General features: G+C 34.9%; 1 protein-coding gene across 1 annotated transcript in view; it reads right to left on the reverse strand.

Moving 5' to 3' along the window:
* LOC121725939 (nephrin-like) overlaps nt 1-23,563 on the reverse strand; it is a 100,201-nt gene that overhangs the window by 65,084 nt on the left and 11,554 nt on the right. Inside the window, exons 2-4 of the mRNA XM_042113138.1 lie at nt 21,543-21,712; nt 15,465-15,606; nt 2,974-3,182 (exon numbers count right to left, since the gene is read on the reverse strand). Coding sequence (XP_041969072.1) covers nt 2,974-3,182; nt 15,465-15,606; nt 21,543-21,630 — 439 coding nt within the window. The 5' untranslated portion in view covers nt 21,631-21,712. The remainder of the gene's footprint in view (nt 1-2,973; nt 3,183-15,464; nt 15,607-21,542; nt 21,713-23,563) is intronic.

Genomic DNA, 23,563 nt, shown 5'->3' on the forward strand with positions numbered 1-23,563 from the left:
CCAAAGTCCTTCAGGTTAGCACGGGGCCAGACTGACTTGGTATGAAGCGTCCATAGATAAAAAAAATAGAAAAGTGTTTGTAGGTAAAACTCTAAATATAAAAGCAATATCATCATTGAAAGAATGTGAGTAAAAATTCAGCGGCTTTCAGCGGCGGCTCGGCTGGAGCCTCTCATTTTCCCAAATTCAAAGGAGTTTAAACAAAGCTTTGTTTTGCATCGGTTAGTAGAAGCTAGGTTTAGAGGTTTAAGATAAATTTTCGTCGCATATGAGAAGCTTGTAAAAGAAATTAATAATAGGTGTACCTGTCATTCTTATGAGCTTGAGACACAAATTTTCGTAATCGAAGATTTCTTTGAATTTTTATCTGATGAGAAATATTTGAAAATGTATCATTTTATATAGTTTTAAAGATTAGTTAGATTTAACATCAACCATGGCTTAAAAAAATGTTGTTCAGTATAAACAAAGCGAACCCTTTAATCCGTGACTATATTTGGTGAACATTTTATACAGTTTTAACGGTTGTCCGAAAAATTTTCAGGTCAGGCACGCATGACGTAACCCCCCAGTGATTTCCTTCCGGCGTCATACAACATTTCAGCCCTTTCAATTAACTTTAAAATATTAATTTTTGACGTCAATTATTTTATTTAAAGTAAAGTATGCTACGGCATTTTCGAAGCTAAAAAAGTAATAAACTCGGTTTATAATACAGTTTTAATTTTATAGTCTAAGAGTAGTTGACGTTTTACCTTTTATAGCTAACGCAAATAACACTAGAGACCATGATTTATCTTGCTTACTTTGTCATTGGACGCATCGTTTATACATACGTTGTGGTATCGCATACTATTAACGATGCTAAAATTACGATTATAAATATTCGGCTGGCGTATAAATATAGTTATTCTAGTAATAAAATAACTCTATGTTGTGTAAAATTCAGATCTAAACTGATGAAGGCTGAAAACAACACGATCGTGTTTGACAGAATAAAACAATAATTGGAGAACTACAAGAGCACGTCCGCGGTCCGCTAGTCAGTTAGCTCCAGCCGGGAGAAATTCTGTCCCCACCGCATTCCTCCTCGTTTATATACCTTGAGGCTAAACAGGGACGACTCAATACCAACGCAGTAGTGAACATCGAGCGTAACAAACTTACATTCAATGATAATAGGCATGACGAATTTTTTTTTCTTTTTGGTAAGTGAAGGACATCGGTGAAAAAATGACTTTGATAGCTTAAAAACTCTCCAAGAAATCCATACATAATGTTACGTAACTGTGACGTCACGCTTAGGTTGTTTGTTCGATGGCTATGCTAAATATTGCGTTTATGAAAGTGGTTTCATAAGATTTTTTTTAATAAATTGCATAATTTATCGAATGGCATACAAAAATTAAGGCATTTTATAAAAAAATCGACTTGACTACCCGACTTTGAAGGCTCATAACAAAAAAATACATAAGTTAAGAAGCTGAAATTTTGGAAATACTCATTAATTTTTTTATTATAAAAATTAAATATTTTATCGCTATGTCTTTATTTTATTTAAAAAAAAATCAGCTAATCTTTGACCTTGTCGTCATCCCTATTAAAAAGATGTAAACATATTACTTCTATTAAGCCGTCCATTATTAAAAATTTCATTTTTATTTGCCAAATTAGGACTGAATACACTTAAAACCATTATAGCCTATGCAGTGACATCGATGAAATATATTGAACCAAGTCAATTATAATATCAAGACGTCATCCTATTTCATAAAAGCTTTTGGCTTTTTCGAATACAAAATCTACTTTATTATAAATAGAGCGAATACCTAGATATCGCTTTATGAGTGGGTATTTTTTCTACCTTTTTCGATAATCTAGGTACCAAGGTTACTATTGTATCCTCAGTATTGTACGAAAATATTTAAATAAGGATCCAGTAAATCTTTCTGTACCTACCGAGGAAATAGATCTAATACATTGACGTATTTTCTATGAATGGAGCTGTTTAAAAACATTTCAAACATTGAACGGTCGAATATTTTTAGAAACATTTGAAAAACTGTGGACAGTGTGCGTCAGTTTTTCGTGCAAAAGGATTTGCTGCAAATGTCTAAAAACAACGAATTTATTTTAAACTATTTACTTTGTTGTTGTTATAATGATAATAAAAATAAAATCGTCTAGCTAATATAAATATCAGCAGACTGATGACAGATTTATGTAAATAATAATATACTGACATAATATTATATACTTACTTAACATTATTTATTTAAGGATAAATCACATACATTACATCCCTTCCTTATTATTTTATATTTAAGTATGAATTATTTATTTTACATATTAAATCACAGCGATCGCATTAATTAAGTACTTTCCTGATTTTTCCTCCTCCTTATAATAATTTTGGTCCTTCAGCTCTGTGCACACCATCTCTTTTCGTTTATTTTACTCATGTTATTAATCCTAATCAAAATAAATTTCTTCATCACTAAGTACGGTTTATGAAGATAATATTTTGTCTTTGAATGATTAAAATTGGACGTTTGGTTTTGAAGTTACGGCGAAATTAAAATATTACGATTTCTGATGCATGGCCCGTAACCCCTTGCGAAGTGGACATCACCAAGGCGGGGGTGCACGTACGGGATAGATAATATTCTAATAATTGGAGTAAGGTATTTTGATACCTAATTAATAATAATACTTCTTAACGCGAGCGAAGCCGCGGGCAACAGCTAGTATTTTATACACTTAAGCCTAAAAGGGATTTCGCAATATTATATGCATTGCGAGTAAATCATTTACAAATAAAATAAGCTCATTTGCCTTTCTTTACATTAAACGCTAAAGAGTATTGAGCTGTCAAATAGATTAGCGGGAGAATTCGTCCGATTACCTACTTATTTATTCAAATACAAAGTTGAACCGAACTTTTTCGCTACTGAAATTAACTTTAGCACTCACCTATAACAGAGAGGCGTATCTGGAAGTTCCTCGTCGGGGAGTTCTTGAAGTCGACTCGACAGCGGTACACTCCCTCGTCGTCGAGTTGCACGGTGTCGAGCGTGAGCGACGCGGGGCGCGCGACGGTCGCGAAGTACGCGCGCGGACCGAAGACGTTGGGGTCCGACCACTGCAGCGCCTTGTTGAACGACCGCCCGCGCACGTCGAAACTGAAAAGTTTATACTTGTAAGGCTAAGGTTACACGGTCAGTCTGGCATCAGTTCAGTCCATAAGTCTCAGACTGACGCCAGAATGATGGCCGGAAAGTAAATGATAAAAAAATTATCAGTCTGTCAATCACACGGTTACACGATCATTCTTCCGTCAATCTTGATCAGACATCGGTCTTGATCAGACATCGTCGGTACCGTATACGTCAGTATCGTACGGTCAGTCTGATGTCAGTTCAGTCCTGACGCCAGACTGACCGTATAACCCTAGTCTAAATATGTATGTGTGTAATGTACCTTTATTACTAATTAATATTTTAGACAGTTATTACAGTCAGCACTTGTTAAATGTTCTCTTCGAATAAAAATGCAGATTACAGCAATAGTTAAGTATATTTTTCGATTTCTACAACAATTTTACAATACTTCATAAAAACGTGTTGTTCGAATATTGATGCCAAATCAATGATATTCTACTTATACAGATCTGTTACGTCCATACTATTTTCTAGCGTAAATCTCTTCCAAACAATTTTCAAATTCAAAATTGCAAACATTGACAAATTTGACAGATACGTGAGACAAAAGATACGAAAAACCATTTACATAAAAGAGACAGTTCTATTTTTAAACGTTGAATCGTATCGCTGTCTCTTTCTTCGCCTGAGCTATGGCGAAAATTCGATTCTTTCCAGATTGTTCGAAAAAATAATTGAAAATGTAAATAATCGAGGTATTTATTGCAATCAAGACATGTGGTAAGAGATAACATGTGTTTTGTTTTCTTTTGAATCATAATTGGTACATTTTCGAAACGCGCACGACGTCATTTTCAATTTATTTAGGTAAGACAAGACGCGGCACGTTTGTGACTGCGCTCGATGCAGACTAAACAACAGACGGCCCAATTGGGCCGTATTTGAATCTTCACAACGCGCGCGGTAGTAACATATCTGCTTTGAGTTTTTCATCATTGTGCCGAATAATATTTTCTTATGAAGCGTTTTCTACGAGTTCTTTTGTTTCCTTTTAGAACATGCTATGAATCGAGTTGGCCGCGGATGACGTCATAAAATCTCGTAGGCCAAGTTTCTTAAGTTTCCATATAAGTGAATGAGATGGCGATGTTTTGTATGGAAATAAAACGAGACAGTTGAAGTTTATAAACAGCACATTTCATTTCATTCTTAAATTACAAGAATTTAGTTTTGCTGAATTTTGTTTTCTTTAAGATGTGTAAGTACTAAATGCTATTAAAATCCTTGGATATTTGTGTAGCGCGTACAAGCCATTATTATATAAGTACCGGAGATTTTCATACAAGAACAGTTTTATATTTCAGATTAAGGCTTACACGGTATAAAGTGGATAGTGGAATAGCCCCCGGGGGAGGGTTTGGAGGTGAACAAAAGTATCTCACTTAAGCGTAATGTATGGTAAACCTTGAGGTATAATTTTATTAACTTATCCTCATATACCGGCATTAGTTAAGATTTATAGAGGACCGTTAAAGTTTTGTTCGTAACTCCGCCTCGAGATCGTGTTTGAGATTAATCCAGGCAACTAAATAATACAATTATATTTCATTTAAAATAATTATCACCCACTAGATGACCCGGTGAACTTTGTGTCACCTCCTCCTAATATTTACTTTTAATACCTTTCCTGGACTTCCACTAAATTTAGCCAAATCGGTTCAGCTGTTCTCGAATTCTAGCGAGACTAAATTTTTGTTAAATTTTTGTATATATACTAGCTGTCCCGGCAAACGTTGCTTTGCCATAATATATAAATTATTTCGCCCATATTATTTTATTGAAGTGACTAAATAAGTATGGCACCATGGCAACGTCCATCGCTATCCCGTCGCACAAACAATGGTCGCCGTCAGTCTCGAGTTATAATAATTTACTATTATTTATTCCATAAATGCACTTATCAATATAGCCGATTCTCAGACCTACTGAACATGCATATAAAATGTGGTAAAAATCAGTAAAGCCGTTTCGGAGGACATTGTGACATGAGAATTTTATATACTTACTAGCTGTCCCGGTGAACTTCATGTCACTTTAAAACCTTCCCTGTACTTCTACGAATATTTTAAGACTAAAATTAGCCCAATCCGTTCAGCCGTTTTCGAGTTTTAGCGCGACTAACACATTTGGAAATCCATTTTTATATATAAGAGAAGATAAGATAATAGTATCAAATAATATTATACTTGCTCAATCATTGACTTAGGTCTGTAGCGGTTAATTTCAACAATAACTATCAGATTTATTGCTCATCTAACTATGGTAATAATTGTTTTAATTCATGGCATGTAACATGAACAACGAACATGTTTATAAAATTATGTATATTATCTATCCAACTATTTACGAATTTCACGATCGCAATGTTAAGATTTTTAGATATAAACAAATGAAATCGAAAATCGGCGCTAGGAAGCTGCAGGCAAAATATTCACGTAATGTTTTCTGGTGAAATGTTTAATAGCTTGGTCCACACTGTGCCTTTTTCTGTTCGTCAAGGGCATGCATTATAGCGAAGTCAACAGCCAACCCATGCCCTCTGACCGTATCCAAAAACAAAAATGATAATGTTGGCGTTGCGTTCGTTGACGCATTCAGTTATTGAATGTTCCAAAACGAAAGTTGAATGAAAGAAGATGACGAAAATTGAAGACGAAGGCGCATAGTGTGGACATAGCTAATGGTTGACAACAAAAATCGACACAAAATAACATTATTGACCATTAATTAATTTTATTGATCATCTCTATCAATTTGCTCTACATTCTCTATTAAGTATTTTTGGTCCACGTTTTTTCGTTACAAAACAAGACTATAGCATCGATAAGAAGCGAATAACAACGTTATAATTGTTTAGGGTCAGAGTTTTAACAAACAGTGACATGATCGGACCCAAATCTACCAAACATTATGATAGGCTTATTTGTTTTAAATTTTTATCGGAAGTTTATATTATGAACCCAAAATACAGTCACGTTTTATGCAATTAGATACTTCTTATTAGTTAGTGACTTTCAGCTTGAATTATTCCTTGGTGTAAAATAATGTTTTAGTCTATAATAATTGTTGTCATGGTGTGTCGGGACACCGCCAAGTAAATAACGACAACAGTGACTTTTGCGTTTCGTATCGCCAAGTCGCTGATTGTCTCGATTCGGTGCGCTGTGAACTGACCCTTAAACTATAACGTTATGTGAAATCAAACATCTATAATATTAGCGGTCCCCCGTCACACCTTGACATTAATTATTATGGACAAAAATTATAACTTTACACTTAGGAATTATTTAAACTGAAAGTCACTAAATATTATTTCATTACTTTTTAAAGTTGTTTGACGAGGGGTTTTTTAAACTTAATTTAATTTTATTTCATGCTTTTTAAACTTGTGTTGGTTATAGTGCAGAATAGTTCCTATCAACAGGATCATATTATATCCCCCTGAATACCATCTATGAATGTCCTTTTCGATGATGCCGTTAATATGAGCCCAAACACGAAACTTCTGCTCTAAGTTGGTGAGGAGTTGGATATCCTATTGATTACTAAGGTCAACTTTCCATTAACGTGTATATGTATATTCGCAAATATCACGAACTAGAATGCAAAATATTAAACCCATCAAACGACTGCAAGTTGCCAACGGCCTTTTATGAACCAGATAAATCCTGATTTTCATGCACTGAGCAGGTTGATAATGATGAATTATAACTAAGGACACTCTCGATCATGTCAGCTATCAAACAAAAAAAAAAACTAGATCAAAATCGGTCCACTCGTTTGGATGCTACGATGCCAAGGACAGACACACACACAGCCAGCACGGACAGATAAACAGATAGACAGGCACGTCAAACTTATAACACCCCTCTTTTTTGTCAAAATCTTTATTTAATTACAGAATTATTATTCGACCCTGAGTGCGGCAGTAAAACACTTTGACATGCACAACACTGTAGGGCCATTTTACACTGAAAAGATTGAGTAAGCGCGACGAAATGAGGCGTCTGGCTATATTTTAAGATTTTAATTTCGAATTCCTTTAATGCATCGTCAAGTCGTGCAATACTTGGTCTTAGTTTGGTGTCAACTATTCCTGCCTGCAAATGAAATTCCAAACTCCAATCAGGTGGAGGATGTACTAGAGAAACGTTATATCTACCTATCTTATATTATATGGTGTGGTGGTTAATAAAAGCAGCGTCAAATGATATCGGGCCGGTAACAAGCCGGTAAAATGTATTGTCTAACAAATATGAGCGGGTCGATTTATAGTGCACTAACAATTTCATCGTATTCCCGATATCAGATCTTGTTTTACGACGTGCGTGATTTAAACTAGCAAATTTGAGCGGGGTAGCGGTTTTCCCAAGTTAGACCTTATCCTCGCAGCAGAAAAGTTCAATTTGGAATTCGCCATGCGGCTCGCTTGCTGAATTCTAGCTCTGTGATAGCACAAATATAGTTTTGTTTAGGTGATTAACTGGTGTCTATACCGCAATATTTGGGGACGAAAGTCCTTTAATCAACGTCCCTTATTATGAATATATGGTCACTTCCAGTGCATAATGTTCCATGGAACAGTACTTTTTGAAAAATCGTCCAAGACTTTAATCATAGGTTGATAGTTGTGTAGTTATAATTATTATAAATGATGGAAAATGGGAGTAGGCTTAGAGAAAAAAAATCGACCGGCCATTACAATACATATAATTTTACAGACAATAATTGTGAACATCGTAGGAATTAAAAAATTAAGAAAACTTGATTTGGGGTTTACTTATTATACTTGAATATTTGTACTCTAGTAAGTATATTCCAACAATAAACAATATAAAATATTATATTTTGTACATTAATAAAAATGAAAATAAAAAAAATACAAAATATATTGTCACATTTAATACAAACGTATTTATGATGTAGTAGATATGCAAAATATTTTTATTTAAATAAAAATATGATGAAATGAAAAAAAAATATATTTATATGGAATAAAAATAATATATTAAATGTTAGCCGATCTACAAATAATTATCGCAGAATATTTAGTTTATAAATTTTTGTACCATTTATAACACGGTCCGCGACTAGCTAATATCAAATAATGTTTATTTTATTCGCTAGTTCAATTACAATCTACAGTCTAGTAACTGAACGTTATGTAACACATAACCCGGTGTCGATACAAACTTTATACGATATCTACATTCTACGTGTTAGGATTACCTCTTTACAACACAAAATAGAATGACGGTGCCAGCCTAGATTCGGTACGAGCTAATATTATAAACTCCGTTTCTAGATAAGCCTTAGCTGTACTATACAAATTGTATACTACATACATTACAGGCCTTACAATCTTTTAATATGATATCATACAATAATTGATGCAAAACGTTGTTTAAAAAAACGCTTGGCAGTACTATATTTTTAATTAACTTACCTTTTGAATACGCGTCACTATAATATTGTTATGTATTATTGTTAATTGTTTTTTAATATTTTTTTTGTTTTAGTGAAACACTTGGAATTCATGCTAACAAAATACGTCAAATAATATTAATTTAATTTTACTTCACTCATCACTGATTTTATCAATTAATCAATAAGTGAATATAAAGCGTAATATGAATAAAGGTGTATAACACAATTGATTTTAAATAAGGTAAAAGCACTAATAGTAGACTCGGAACTAATAGATGACACTTACGACAAAAATACCATAAAAATAAGAATTACTCTAATTTTTTCTCAACACTGTAAATTTATTAAGCTTCTCAAGCTATCTGTTGACGAGAAAAAATATATTAGGGACGCCTTCGGGAACAAAATTTTAAAATGGGATCAGTTTTCGTAAATAATGTGACCGCGTCAACACGCGCTCGGCAGTTTCTTAGCAAATAGGTTAAGGAATTCGAAATTTTGCACGTAAGTTTTGAATATATTTATTTGTTTTTTTGTAAATTCTATTGATTTCATTGGGTTAATGGTCATGTTGTTTACACTAATTAATGTTTTTTTATGATTTTTTATCCATTTTCCCTAACAATATAAAGGGTGTCTACTGTTAGTTCTTGAAAATGTAAAAAACCTAATAGATGACATGGAACTCATATCATTTTGCAATACATACTAAAGTTATTTTGTAGTTTATTCTACTGCAAATATCATCACTATTCTCTGAAAATATAATTATAATAACAAACTAACAAATTAGAACTACTGTACCTAAAAATGGACATATTAGACTTTGTACTGATCTAAAAATCGATTGCTTTAGTTTTTTAGCAGTAAAAAGAAGAAAAAGGAGAGCTGAGAAAAGAAAGAAGAAAAAAGAAGAGGCAAGAGAAGCATGGAGACTAAAGACTGAAAATAAATTTGCTAGGAAAAAATATATGAAAAATAAAAATAAAAGGAAAGATAGTTTTAGCATGGAAGAAGAATGGATGGAATCCGGAGACAACGTGGATAATATTTCATATGCATGTAGTTACTATGATGAAGTAACGAAATCTTTTGAAAAACGGCAAATAAAGATATTAGGAAAAATGTTAAATATAATGTAATGTTCTATGTCAACTATTAGTTCATATTGGTGTCTACTATTAGTGATGTTCGTTTTCTGTGATGTCATCTATTAGTTGTAATGACTAAGTTTACAAAAAGACCAATAATATATTTTTTTATTGATTTGTCAGCGAATAATTATAATAGTTTTATTTTGTAAGAGTTACTGAAGACATGGAAGAAGTTATCAATCCTTTATTTTCATAAATATATATTTTACAACATTCAAATGTTTTATGTTTCCTTAAAGCGTCTGCCATTAGTGCTTTTACCTTATACGCGTCAAGTCGACTCAAATATTAGTTGGGATAATCCATAATATCGAGTTTTATTTTTCTAAAAAAGCACTTTCAATATAACCCCCGAGTGAGTCAGCGTTTCCAGCCACTTACAGCCAATTTTAATACGCCTTTGATTCTTATCGACTACACTTGACGATCTCGGCCGACCCTTCAAATCGCTATTTGAATTTATTACAAGGTGTTCCATGTTTGCTGCTACAGATTTACTTTACTTTTGAGGGAAAGGTTACAAAAAAAAAAACAAATAAATAACTCGATTAAGGGAGCGACTAACCCTAAAGTGTCGATTTTATAATTCATTTTTATACTTGAAAATAAGCCCCGAATTGTTTCATCTTCTAAATTAGATACTACATTATATTTCCGAGAATTCGATCTGAACAAAAACACGATATCTTAAAATTGTCTCGATAGAAAAAAATCACAAAGATGCATCTAATTTTCACGAATTTTTCATTTATTGCCATAACCGTGGATTCAACTAAGTTAATATTTTAACACATTGTATAAAATTCTATCATTGAGAGATCGACCTAGCGGATTTTTAAAATGTTGTGTATTTATCGAGTTATTGAGAAAAAACTAATTTGGCGATGAATCTGCGTCGTTCTTTTTCACCTGGCATATCAAAGACGGGCGTGTGTGTGAAGAGAGAAGGATGATGTTTGATTTTTGGGGATAGTCACCCTCTTAAGTACGATCAGAGACATATAGAATAATGAGATCTTTTCACGTGAGATCTTTCCGACGATCGTGCATCGGGGGCAGACGTACAATAATACAGCGCAATAATGGCAACTCATTTGTTGATCGTGTCGATATTTTGCAAATTAACTGCTTTAAACAAGTATCCTAAGGGTCAATACAGACCGGAACACGACGCGTAGATGCATTTCTAAACTTTTGTACTAAATTGACAGATTTCATATTTTGCGTGAGGCGTCTTGCAAATCTGTCAAATCCATACTTAAGAAATAAATCAGTGACCTGTCACGTTGCTGTCTGAATTGACCCAGAACGTGAAACCAAACGTCGGTAGTATACAACAAATCGGAACTACCTTTCGCACGTGAACCACCATAAAAATCATGCCGTTCATACCTGATTAAAATTTAATTTTCAATGTGCATAGCCTCATCAAACTTTCATTTTTTTAAGAATTTCTACCCAAATCGATATATTTTCATCTCATGACAAAAAGACTACAAATTGTGTGTGATATTATCGAAAAACCCAATTTGCAACCATAATCAAATCCAATCCGACAATTTACATTTCACATGGAAAAGGCAGAAATAAATCAGTGGAAAGTCAGTTAAAAATTTGATACAATATAAAATGTCGGCCGCGGAGCGTCCGAATGGCATATATTTTTCACCAAATACTCCGGACTCGTATTGATCGATATCGCTTTTGATTTGATTAAACGTTGTCCTCATTTTGATTACCTTTAAATTCATGTTTTTGTAAAGCACCTTTTTTTTGTTGCTCTTAAATTTCATTCACGAGTTGTCGAATATAGGTAATTTTTCTTTATTTTATTCAAAATGTAGTATCGCTCCAGGACATGTAAAATAAAAGCTCTTTATCTTGGTCTGTAATGGTTATGAAAATGGCAAGTTTTACTTAGGACATATTGCGTAACGAATTAATCTAACGAATTAATCTATACATATTATAAAACAAAGTTGCTTTTTTCCCTCACGTCCCTCTGTTCCCTTTAATCTTTAAAACTACGCAACGATGATTTTGATGATTATTTCAGTGTTAGATAGCCCATTTATCGAGGAAGTCTATAGGCTATATTTTATCACGCTAAGACTAATAGGAGCGAAGAAATAGAGGAAAATGTGGAAAAAATGGGGATAATTATTTGAAAGGGCTAACTTTAACGCGCTAATCTCAGGATTCAGGAACTACCGGTCCGATTTGAAAAATTCTTTCAGTGTTATATAGCCCATTTATTAAGGAAGGCTATAGGCTATATTTTATCACGCAAAGAATAAAAGGAGAATGGGGAAAAACGGGGGAAATTATTTGAAAGGGCTTATCTCGCGACGTGAAGGTACATAGGCTATCGATTTTAATCATTTTTTCAGTGGCTATATATTTTACACCCGTGCGACGCAGGGGCGGGTCGCTAGTAGTACACAAAATATAAAGAATAACATATTATCCACCAAATTTTGTATATTTTTGTTTGACAATATAAAGTAAGAATTGATGTGTGACATTTTATTATATTTGGGGAATTTCAACTGTAAAATATTCTACCAGTTTCGTACATTTGAAAAATATGAAAAGAGAGCCTATTCACTTTTATTGATTCGATAGAAAGTCAACATCGTTTTCTGCGCTACCAGAAAATTTATAAGTAACTATTTCACAACAATTCTATTATATCCTCTAGTCGATTAACAGTGCTAACAAAATGTATAACTACACAGCGCTCAGTAAAATAAAGCGAAAAAGAATTTTATGGTTTTTAATTAAATTTTCCACTTTTAATATCCAGGTTATAAAAAAACTCAAGCTAATGATGCTCGCGGGAATAAGATTGAAATAAAAATGGCTTCCATTTTATCTGTAAACTCGACCAAGTCAACGGGGTCATATAAATTAATCATACGCCTGATTTATATTTTCTGCCGCTTATCTTACTTTGCACTCTTCCCGTGAATGATGACGTATATCATCGTATTAGATACGAGTACCTGCGCGTGTTATTAATATCGTACGTCTCCCAGAAAAAGAACTGGCAAAATGCTAAATTACTACGAAATAATAAAAACTGAGGAAGAGTAACTCCGTCAAAAAAATACGCCAAGAGGCAAGAGGCTTCACAATGAGACCCAAATATATAGCATATTATATGTAACGACTCCGTGGTCTAGTGGTATAGAGCGCGGCTCCTGACTCGGAGGTCGTGTGTTCGATCCCTGCGTTGGAAACATATTGTTATTTCCAAGTTTGGTTAGGACAATGCAGGCTGATCACTTGATTGTCTGATAAGTAAGATGATCCATGCGTCGGATGGGCATGTAAAAAGTCGGTCCTGCGCCTGATCTCTCGCCGGTCGTGTCGGTCTTCCGTCCCACTGGGTTATTTTGGGGTAGCCACATTAATTTCGTTGACGGCAGTTGAAGGCCGCCCTTCACGAAATTCGTCATGTAAAGAAACTCGACCTCTCTCAAATTCAGTATACCATCTCCTCACGGTGCTCAAACAAGGTACTTCCCTCCCAAAAGCATTTTGAAGACGAGCAGCACAGTCTTGCGGAGAGAGAGAACTTTTAAAATCATAAAAAATCATCGCTCTAAAATCTTTTCGACCTAATTCAAATTTCGTTGCGTACGTAGAACTTTGATGCGTGATAAAAAACAATTGACAAATGATTTCCCGACAGTTTTTTTTTATGATGCTAGGAAGGTTGCAAGGTTTAAAAAAATATAACATTCAAAACTCAAATAGTTCCGATTAGATAGAAGAGCAAAACTTTTAATGTGCCCCATGCCCCATGTATTTGGTATACAATTTTGTGTATTTATAGAAGTGTCAATAATTATTATTGTCAACGGCTTTATTTCGTAAAATAGCGTGTTGGTGTTTCATTGTTTTTGTCATATTTTAGTGTGAGAAAAGAAACCTTTAAAACGGTTGAAGTATGGGAGTTATGTTTCCTTAGTTTTTATTATTTGTAGCTAAATTAATATTAAAACGGCTGTAGTAACAATGAAATTATATTGTTGTAATTGTGCTATATATTGCCCGAATTGTATAAAACTAAAATTGTAATACAATTATAATAAGGCTGTGATGTGTATATTTTGTAAAGTCACCCTCAGTAAATTCTCGTAGGCCCTACATTCATGAAAGGTTAATATTCGTAGTGCTCGATCACGTGCTACGCACCTGCTACGAGCCTCTACGAAATTGCTACATCTCTCTAAGTGGGTACTTTATTTTGTAGAATCTCTTGGTAACAACAAGAATTTGATGGTTTTAAGTTTATATTTTAATTACGTAAAATTAAAAATATAAAATATTTTATCGTGCTCGATTTTGTGCAAGTATGTTTTTGGAACAAAATAATTTTTTTATTTAGCAAAATCAAAAACATTAAATATTATTCTTTATGAAGTCGATAACAAAGACAAGGAAACTGATATGACCAATAAAGAACATTTTTCTAAATAGTTGTAGGTTTGTAGCTACTACTATAACAGTACTATTATGAATAAGATGAGTCATGACCCAATCCCCCACCCTGTTCCCTTCCCTACTCTATTCTCTTCCCTTCCCATCCCTACCCTCCCCTATTACCCCATTCCCTCTTAAAAGGTCGGCAACGCACCTGCAGCTCTTCTGATGCTGCGAGTGTCCATGGGCGATGGAAGTTTCTTTCCATCAGGTGGCCCGTTTGATTGTTTGCCCTCTAAAAAATGACTAGATTCTATACGCACTATTTATTGCGCTCAGATTGAAGAGCGGAAAAGTACGACAGTCAAGCAAAAAAAAAAACTGCAAAAATATTGAAGTGTTATAATAGTTTTACTCCTTGTAGCATTTGCAAACCTATGTAAGACAGCTTTTTAAATTAATTTTAGTATCCTACTGGAATTGTTTTTTTTTCGAATTTCATGCTGCATTGTGATTTTTGTACAATGAAGTTTTCTTTTTGTATACTAAACATAGTTCAACTATACTTTGCCTTAGAAATGCAACATCCAGTGTGAGCTAGCCCTAGTGGACTCGTGGAGTAATTAGGCCCTTGATATTACAATGTACCATTGCAGACGGTGGAATGTTACGGAGTCCTTGTGTTCATTAAGCTGGGTTATTACTTTGCGGCAGATACCATGGGTTTTAATACGTTGTGAATTATCTTTGCGATTGTTTACAACATGTTATATTACTTTGTATATGTTTTTAGTTAATTTGAAATGGCGAAAGACGTGTAACAACGTTTTATGCCGATATTTTAATGGCCTTATTATCAGGTCGAGTTGTACAATATAGCATTTTTGTATGTTTGTGTAATATACTACTATAGTATCACAAGTTTACTTTATTGGGTCATCGTAAATTAGGCATCGTTTATACCCTAAAATTGGTCAAAGACTATCCAGTCCATGAATGGCTCGAATGTGGGTAACATTCGAGCCATTCATGGACTGGACAGTCCTTGACCAACTTTTTCGTTGTTAAAAGAGTGATAATAATTATTGCAATTCAGGCTTCTTATAGACAAAGCCACTTGTCGACGGCTACCGTCGACTGCCGTCGACGCGTGCCGTCGAAAAATGCCGTTCGTCTGTAAACTCTCTAAGACAATAAACTGAAGAGAATGCAATGAGTTAAAAAGGCCTACCTGTATATGGGTTTCCCGCCAGTGATCTTCCCCGCTCTAAACCAGAGCACCATGTAGACGCGGTCCTCGGCGGCGTCGGGCGTGACGTCACACGGCAGCGACGCCGTGCGCCCCAGCACCGCGTCCACGTCCACCGTCGACACTGGAAATAGAATATGCTATTGAACAATGCGGAATAAGAAAAATTGGCTAATTGAGTTGAACTCGCGCACGAACAGTTCCGTACTATTGACTAAACAATAATTGATATCGACCTAAAATAGGCAAAATATGGAGCTTTTCGTATAGGAGCCTCTTTTAAATATGTATTTTGTTTTAATGTTTTTATTAATTATTATTTAATAAAAATACAACAACAATGTTTTTGTGAATATTTTAAGTAGGTACCTACCTCTTGCCATTACTAAATAGCCAGAAAAAAAACACGCTCGCCCCTCAAAAATATATTTTTTAGAAATACATAACTAGTAAAAAATTCAACTGCTATTGCGGTTCTCGAGATACAGCTTACACACGGAACATACAGACGGAAGGACAGACAGTGAAGTCTTAGTAATAGGGCGAGACCCTACCCTTTTTTTTCCGACTTCAAAAAAGTCGAGGTTATCAATTCGATGCGTATACAGTAATATTTCCAAAACTGCCCATCAACGTCGGTTCATTAGCTTTGGAGTTAAGGCAATTTTATTTCTCAATTGCGTACAATTTTGAAATCGCTTTTATCTTTTCAAAATACTATTATTACCCTTAAGGTTCGTATAATAATGAATAATCAAAATTTGAACTAGACAATTATATAAAAACATTATTTTTTAATCGTTACTAACAAAAAGTACAAGATGGACTGAGGTCCGAAGTCTGTGACATAAGTTTTATTTTTTAGCAATCTGTTCCTCTTAATTTTTATTTATCTTTACGTTGATTCACTTGTCTACTGAGTTAATAAGTCGAAAGAAATCAATATTATACATATTTTGCTTAATATGCTTCTTATTAAATTAATCATTCTATGAGCAAATTATCTCTTTGAATGCTGTGTTTACGTTGCAATCTAGACATATTTCGCTTTGTGATGTTACGAACAAAATATACTTAGTGAATATCTTGCTTAAATAAAATATATTTCACTTAAAGGCTTTCAGTGACAGCATAATATAATATAACAGAAATTATTTTCACCTGCGTCTGATGCCTATTGTGTCTTATAATACTAAAACATTCCTACATTTTTTAATAAAAAAATATTCAGCAATAGAAAGTTTTTTCCCGCGATATCAGTTTAATAAACATTTCTGTTACATTATCATTGTAGACATAAGTTATTGTAATATTTATTACTCTAACTAATCCATCTATTTCTATAATTGTTGATACGTGATTACTTGAATACAATAATTAAGTAGGTCAAAGTGTAGGTTTATAGAAAATGTCATTTTATTCGTGTTTTATCGAATATTGAGCAAAGCTCGGTCAAATAGCTAGCTTTATTACTCTAACTAATCCATCTATTTCTATAATTATTGATACTTACGTGATAACTTGAATACAATAATTAAGTAGGTCAATAGCTTACATTATAATCAAACCAGTAGTTTAGTCAAAATAGGGACACGACGTGCACACAAAGTCAAAACAATTTCGAATACAATACGACGATCTAATTCTATTACACAAACTAATAAAACTACAGCATAATAGGGCCGAAGTAGGCAGTTCTCGTAATAATTGTATTGTGTTGTTTCCACCCCGGCCCGCATAATCGGAATACAAAGAATGACTAAGTGAATATCACTGTACCATTCCACCGGCTATGATTCCTGGCTTCACCCCTCGGCGATAAAAGGGACATGAATATAAATAGTCGTAATATTAAAAGATCGCGCTTTCGCACCGCACAAAATAATCCCCTTTTCTTCGCGGAGACCTGTCACAATACTGGGGACAAGTAATATGCACCATCAGTCATACTTAGTTGGAGTTTTCAATTTACTAGGTGAGAATAAAGATGAATTACTTAGCCTGGGAAGTTATCTTTTTTAGCCCCGCGCGGCCGCGGCCAAATATTGTACTTTTATTTTGTGATGGAAACCGACTGAAATTAATTTTGTTATTCTGACGTTTCCTTGCTTTATTTGTAGCTATTGGTACCGTTTGTTTTGTTTTCGTAATTATTTTATAAATAGTCAAAGTTTACGCTTTTTGTTTACGCTATCCTTCAAATAACTTTTTACCACTAATTGGACTTGAGTCTTAGCCCCAGTTACCTCATACTGGTCGTTTAAAATAAAACATCACTGTCCGAATGGCAGGAACGATCGGAAATATAAATTATATTAGATTAAAGGTTTGCCGGAGTAATGGGCGCTTAGTCATGGCTGTCGTGCTGCGGCGCACTAAAGCCGTGCCACTTAAAATTTACTAAACGTGGAAGACGCCTTCATGACATGCGATACACGTGTTACACTTGTATTACAAAATCATTGTAATTGTATGATTTGCTACTGGTTTCGAGGATTTTCATTACATGAGTGTATCTGAATAGGCTCAAGTAACTCGATACTGCAACAAGTACTGCCTTCCGCCTCAAATCAAAATAACTGTTGAGCTACGTCATATTATGAAATCAACATAATAATTATTATAATATGAGAAAACACATACTGAAGTATTAAAATTTTATACCAACTCATGTCATTTAAAAGCAGAGCTGTCAAACGTATAACGTCGCGCATTATTCTTAGGTCGCGCAGTAAAAAGTCATAGAAAACGTTATTATTTGACGTAAGATTCCCCGCGAGTCTCTTTACATTTTTTGCTAGAAGAAATTCCCTAGAAGTTTATTTAGCGCTTGTACATAAAACACAATATGGCACTAAAAAGACGCTAAACTACGTGAAGAGGGGCTCAGAGAAGCTCTTACGTCTTCGTTCTCTCAATATATCATATTTTTTCTCGAGTCTTAAGATATACGAGCGGTTTCGCGCGTGACATGCTTCCGGGAGCTATATTAATAAAATTATTGTAAAGACACGTAGAGGGTCGGACCTGACCAGGGCTGGCGGGCCGGGCGGCGCGGTCGGTCGTACCGCGTCTCGCAGCGCGGCGGGAGGGTGGCGCGGGTGGTAGCCCTGGACCTGACCTACTCGTCACGTGCTCGCTCCCACAGTCAGTGGGGAACAGCTGGCAACATTATTGTTCATGTGGCCGCCGAGTGCGACGTGAACAAACAACTCTTTTCACTCATTATACGTGATCTTGTAAATAATGAATGCTATCCTTTTTATGTCAGTGGGGAAGCTAACTAAATTACTCTTTTAAACAAATCATTATACAATTATTTGAAAATAAATAAAAAAATACTAAAAAGTGCAAAGTCCACGTAACAATTTGGCTTTTCGTGTGTGATATTAAAAATGCTAAATCAATGTGATTCCACGGTCGGTCCAGTATCGGAGGATATTGGACATTTTATTATGAATGTTCCAATTACGCAAGTTTTAGTGTCATTAATCGGCGGGCGGCGCGATGGATGTGTTCCGGCGGCCGTTGATTAGATCCGACGCCGAACAAACATCCATCTGCGACCACAAAAGGTTGGCGCGACGACTCTCGTTTTCCATTCGTTCCGCTGTCCAGAAATTTTTGCAATAAAATTAATCGTCCCAATAAAATTGAAGCCGAATAGAGCCGCCCATGCGTGAACACTTTTTAATTGGGTCGGTCGTTTTGCTCCTTTCGCAGCCGCCCGAACGAGATATCAAACTTGAACGACTCCGTCTCGGGGAGGGACAAATCTTTATGAATGCCGAGTGGTTTTATATTTCTGAATGGTCTTTAATTATACTCTCCGGGGAATTGCTAATGACTTTCTTGAAGGATCAAAGATTTTCAAAACCTACGTCTGTAATTTTCACTCTCAACTACTCGTTTTCATTCAAAACGTCCCTAATAGATCTTTTGTTTTTGCCTTTGAGTTTTAAAAATAGGCTCTCGTTTAAAAATTCATTAATTATTTTTCGTATTCTTTTCTCTGAGAAAATATTTAAAGCGGAAAATATGAGCGAGTCACGGTCTTCTTTTCGATGCTTAGCAGCGAAATATAAATTGTTTTTCTTTATTACATTTTCTTCAATTATTTTTGTGGTAAAATTAATAAAATTGAGTTGCAACATGAAAATAAAATTATTTTCATGTTGCAACTCGAACCTAACACGATTGTATAGTTAGTAACAGTCATAACGGTATTAATGCTAAAAATAATGGAATTGAAACTGAGTCCCGACGGTGGCGCGTGGTCCATTTATAAAGCTGCAGGCCCTAAATCACAGTGAGCGATTCGTTGCGTGTAAACGCAGCTCCCGCCGGATTGCATAATAAAAAACATGAAATAGTGATGTAACGCAAAAAGAACACGAAATGTGAGCGATAAATGAACGGAAATATTCATTGTTTTAATTTTCGACGAGCCATCGAATTTAACGACTCGTTCATATCCCACTTGAGTATGTACGATTTTGATTCAATCATCGAAGCATTTTTACTGTTGAAAAAAAAGGGTAAAACCTTTTTGACGTGATTTTTATAAATTGAACTATTGTAATAATATCTTATATCTTTAAACGAGCAATTCTTGTATATAATATATAAATATATAATTGGTATCTCGGAATCGGCTCTAACGATTTTCATGAAATTTAGTATATGTAAATACTATACGTAGAGGGTTTCGGGGCCAATAAATCGATCGAATAGTTAGGAATCGTTTTTAGAAAATGTCATTTTATTCGTGTTTTATCGAATATGGAGCAAAGCTCGGTCAAATAGCTAGTTATGTTTATACGGAACTAAAACTTTATAAATATTAAGTATAATTATTGTACAATTATTGAGCACAATAAGAATAATAAGTATTGAAGTCTATTTGTATCATTAAAATTATTTTACAGATCCAGCAAATTGTAGGTACGAGTAATCAAAAAGTTCATTTGTTAAATAAATTAGCGTAAATGACATGTTTATTAGCTATTAACCTATTTATAGTACCTGTGTGTAATTGTGCCATTAATATTTTGGTAGGTCATGATCGATGTAATCATATGCGGTTTGAAAAACCTGAAATAGCATTTTATTACCTTTTGCTTACTTTAGTATACATTATAATTTATAATCATTTTGTTCTTTTTTTATAAAATGTATATTTGTTGCCTAGATAGGCTTAAAACTTTTGGTAGATCAAAAACTATCCAATAGCTAACTCAGCCATTTTTAACCGACTTCCAAAGAAGGTATTCTTTGTTCGGCTGTAGATAAAAATAATACATAATATTTAAAATCATCTAAGACTGAATGTTATGTAAATGAATATACACAACCAAAATATTTTCCAAAAAGCAATCACAATTACTGTTAATTTGCGTCCCAAATTGTTATAGATGTTTGATTACGTATTTTGTTCTCGTATTGAAAGGCAGTTCCGGATAAATTCACCAGGCGGTAAACATTACATATTGTATCAATATATTCTATCATCAAAATATTTTTTCTTATTTAGGGTCACGTACCGAAAGGGTAAAAACGGGACCCTATAAATGAGACTTCGATGTCCGTCCGTCTGTTTGTCTGTCTCCAGGCTGTACCTCAAGAACCGCTATAGATGAAGATCTGAAATTTTCACAGATAGTATATTTCTGTTGCCGCCATAACAACAAGTTCTACTAAAAACAGAATAAAATTATTATTTATGGGAGGAGTCCCATACAACGAATGTTATTTTTTGGCCTTTTTTACTCGTAAGGAAATAATGGCAACCCTTTAAAATATTTTCGCAACATCCCTAATTTTATTTAATTAATTTTATAGAAAACCTTGATTACGAAGCTGTCTACTGCATCTACAATCAACGCCCATCACAATTGAGGAATAATAATAAGAATTAAAGTAAAGAGGCCGCTTAAGACGAAAAAAAAACTTCTCCAAACTTATAGTATGACCAATTTAAGCGCGACCCTCGTAGCCTATCAAAAGTATGCTGCGAGGTTCGCTCTTAAACTGGATAGTCGCATGTTTCGGCTAACTCACCCAGGTCCTCGGCGTCCTCGCTCCACTCGCCCTCCTGCGCGCAGCAGGCCGCCAGCATCACGAGCACCGTCGCCCACTTCACACGCATGGCCACCACTTTACATCATGAACTATAACGTCAATTTACCCTCGTTTGTCATGCCAATTGGTGCATTAGAAAAACTTGCTTCCTGATAAGAGTATTTAGTACATAAATATGTGGTATTTTGTAGGTAAATGAGGATATTTTGGTAACCAAAAAAAAAAGAGTAGACTAAGGGCTTGTTTCACCACTTTCTGATAAAGTGCCTAATAGGCTATTCACAACTTTTTTGACAGATTCTCCATACTTGTTCTATCAAGTTAATTGGTGGATAAACTTATCAGGAAGTGGTGAAACAGGCATTAATTTTTTACCACGAATATTCAAGATAAAATGAAAATCAATCACTAAGGGCCCGTTTCACTACTTCTTGATAAGGCTATCCCCCACTTAACTTGACAGATAGAGAATGGAGAATCTGTCAAATAAGCCTATCCGACACCTTATCATAAAGTGGTGAAACAGGCCCTTAATATTATACTTTTTAACGAGATCTACTATAATTTGACTAAAAGCTGTAGCCGAATCCGTCTTATATAATTGCGGTCTCGGCAGACAGGCGTGGTGAGCGTGACTCGTGAGGCAGCCCGGCACTCGGCAGACCAGGTAACTGCGTTTGAACTGTCATTTCAATCTAATAGTTATCGGAACCAGGCGCCGTCGTAATGTTGTCGATTTCCTCCAGGAGGCCCGCTATAGGAAATTGACTTTCATTAGATTATTAGATTCTCACGACCCCAGAGACACTCCTGAACCAATATTATCTTTGATTTGTAAACTTTCTCCGGTAATACGTTTAAGACCGGTTCGTTATTGTATGTAAATTCTCGTTCCTCTGAAGCCCGACTTTAATTAATACGGCGTCTGCGTCTATTAATAGTAAACGAAAATTGAATTAATGAGTCATCCGCATATAGAAAATAAGAGTATTGATTTCGTAATCGGCTACTAAAAGTGGCAGAATTTTAATAAAGCGTCGGGCGAAAATCGTCCTTACAAATACATAATAAGGGCCTGTTTCACCACTTTCTGATAAAGTGCCTAATAGGCTATTCACAACTTTTTTGACAGATTCTCCATACTTGATCTGTCAAGTTAATTGGTGGATTGCCTTATCAAGAAGTGGTGAAACAGGCCCTTAATCTCGTATTCAACATTTTATTTGATAACACGTTCACGGGCGGATTGAATTAATTAGGCGGGACGACCTTAGCGGATCGTTCCGGTCATAAACACATTTAAACGGCGACTACCGAGTTAAACATGTAAAGGGTCAAACGTCGCCCCCCGTCACAAATATAAAACTTTGACGCTCGGTTACGTTCGGCGCGCGCGGGTAAATAATGTCTTTTAATACATAAAAGACCCTTTCGGAGGAGTTACAAGGAGGTTAGGAACAGAACCGAAAAATTTATTTTTCGATTATGTCGCCCGACGCTCGGTCAAACGGAAAGGGCGGAGGGCGAGTTCCGTGTAGTCCCGGTCCGGCAGTCCACATTAGATTCGCGCAGTAAATTTACCACGGACACGTGACTTGTGGCTTTAAGTGGCGAAATTAAATAAAACGACTTTCCCCTACTTAATTACGCTTTAACTTTTGTTCCATTGAAAAAGGTCGACCCCAACTTATTTGAGATTTATCTTATCTCTTTTTCTGTGAATACGATTATTATACGTTACACAAAATATAAAGTAAATATGTTATCATGGTGGTGACAGTTCGGGTCAATTCAGACCGCAACGTGACGAGACGAGGCGAGGCGCGGTGCAGTATAAATTTGTATGGATTTGACAGATTTCAATTGCGTGAGGCGACATGTCAATCTGTCAATTCAGTACAAATTTAGAAATGCATATCTACTCGTCGCGTTGCGGTCTGAATCAACACTTAAGTTAATTATAGATGTCAGTAAGATTAATTATTAACGCCGGTTCCCAA

The sequence above is a fragment of the Aricia agestis genome, chromosome 4, assembly GCF_905147365.1.
Source record: "Aricia agestis chromosome 4, ilAriAges1.1, whole genome shotgun sequence".
Lineage (NCBI taxonomy): Eukaryota > Metazoa > Arthropoda > Insecta > Lepidoptera > Lycaenidae > Aricia > Aricia agestis.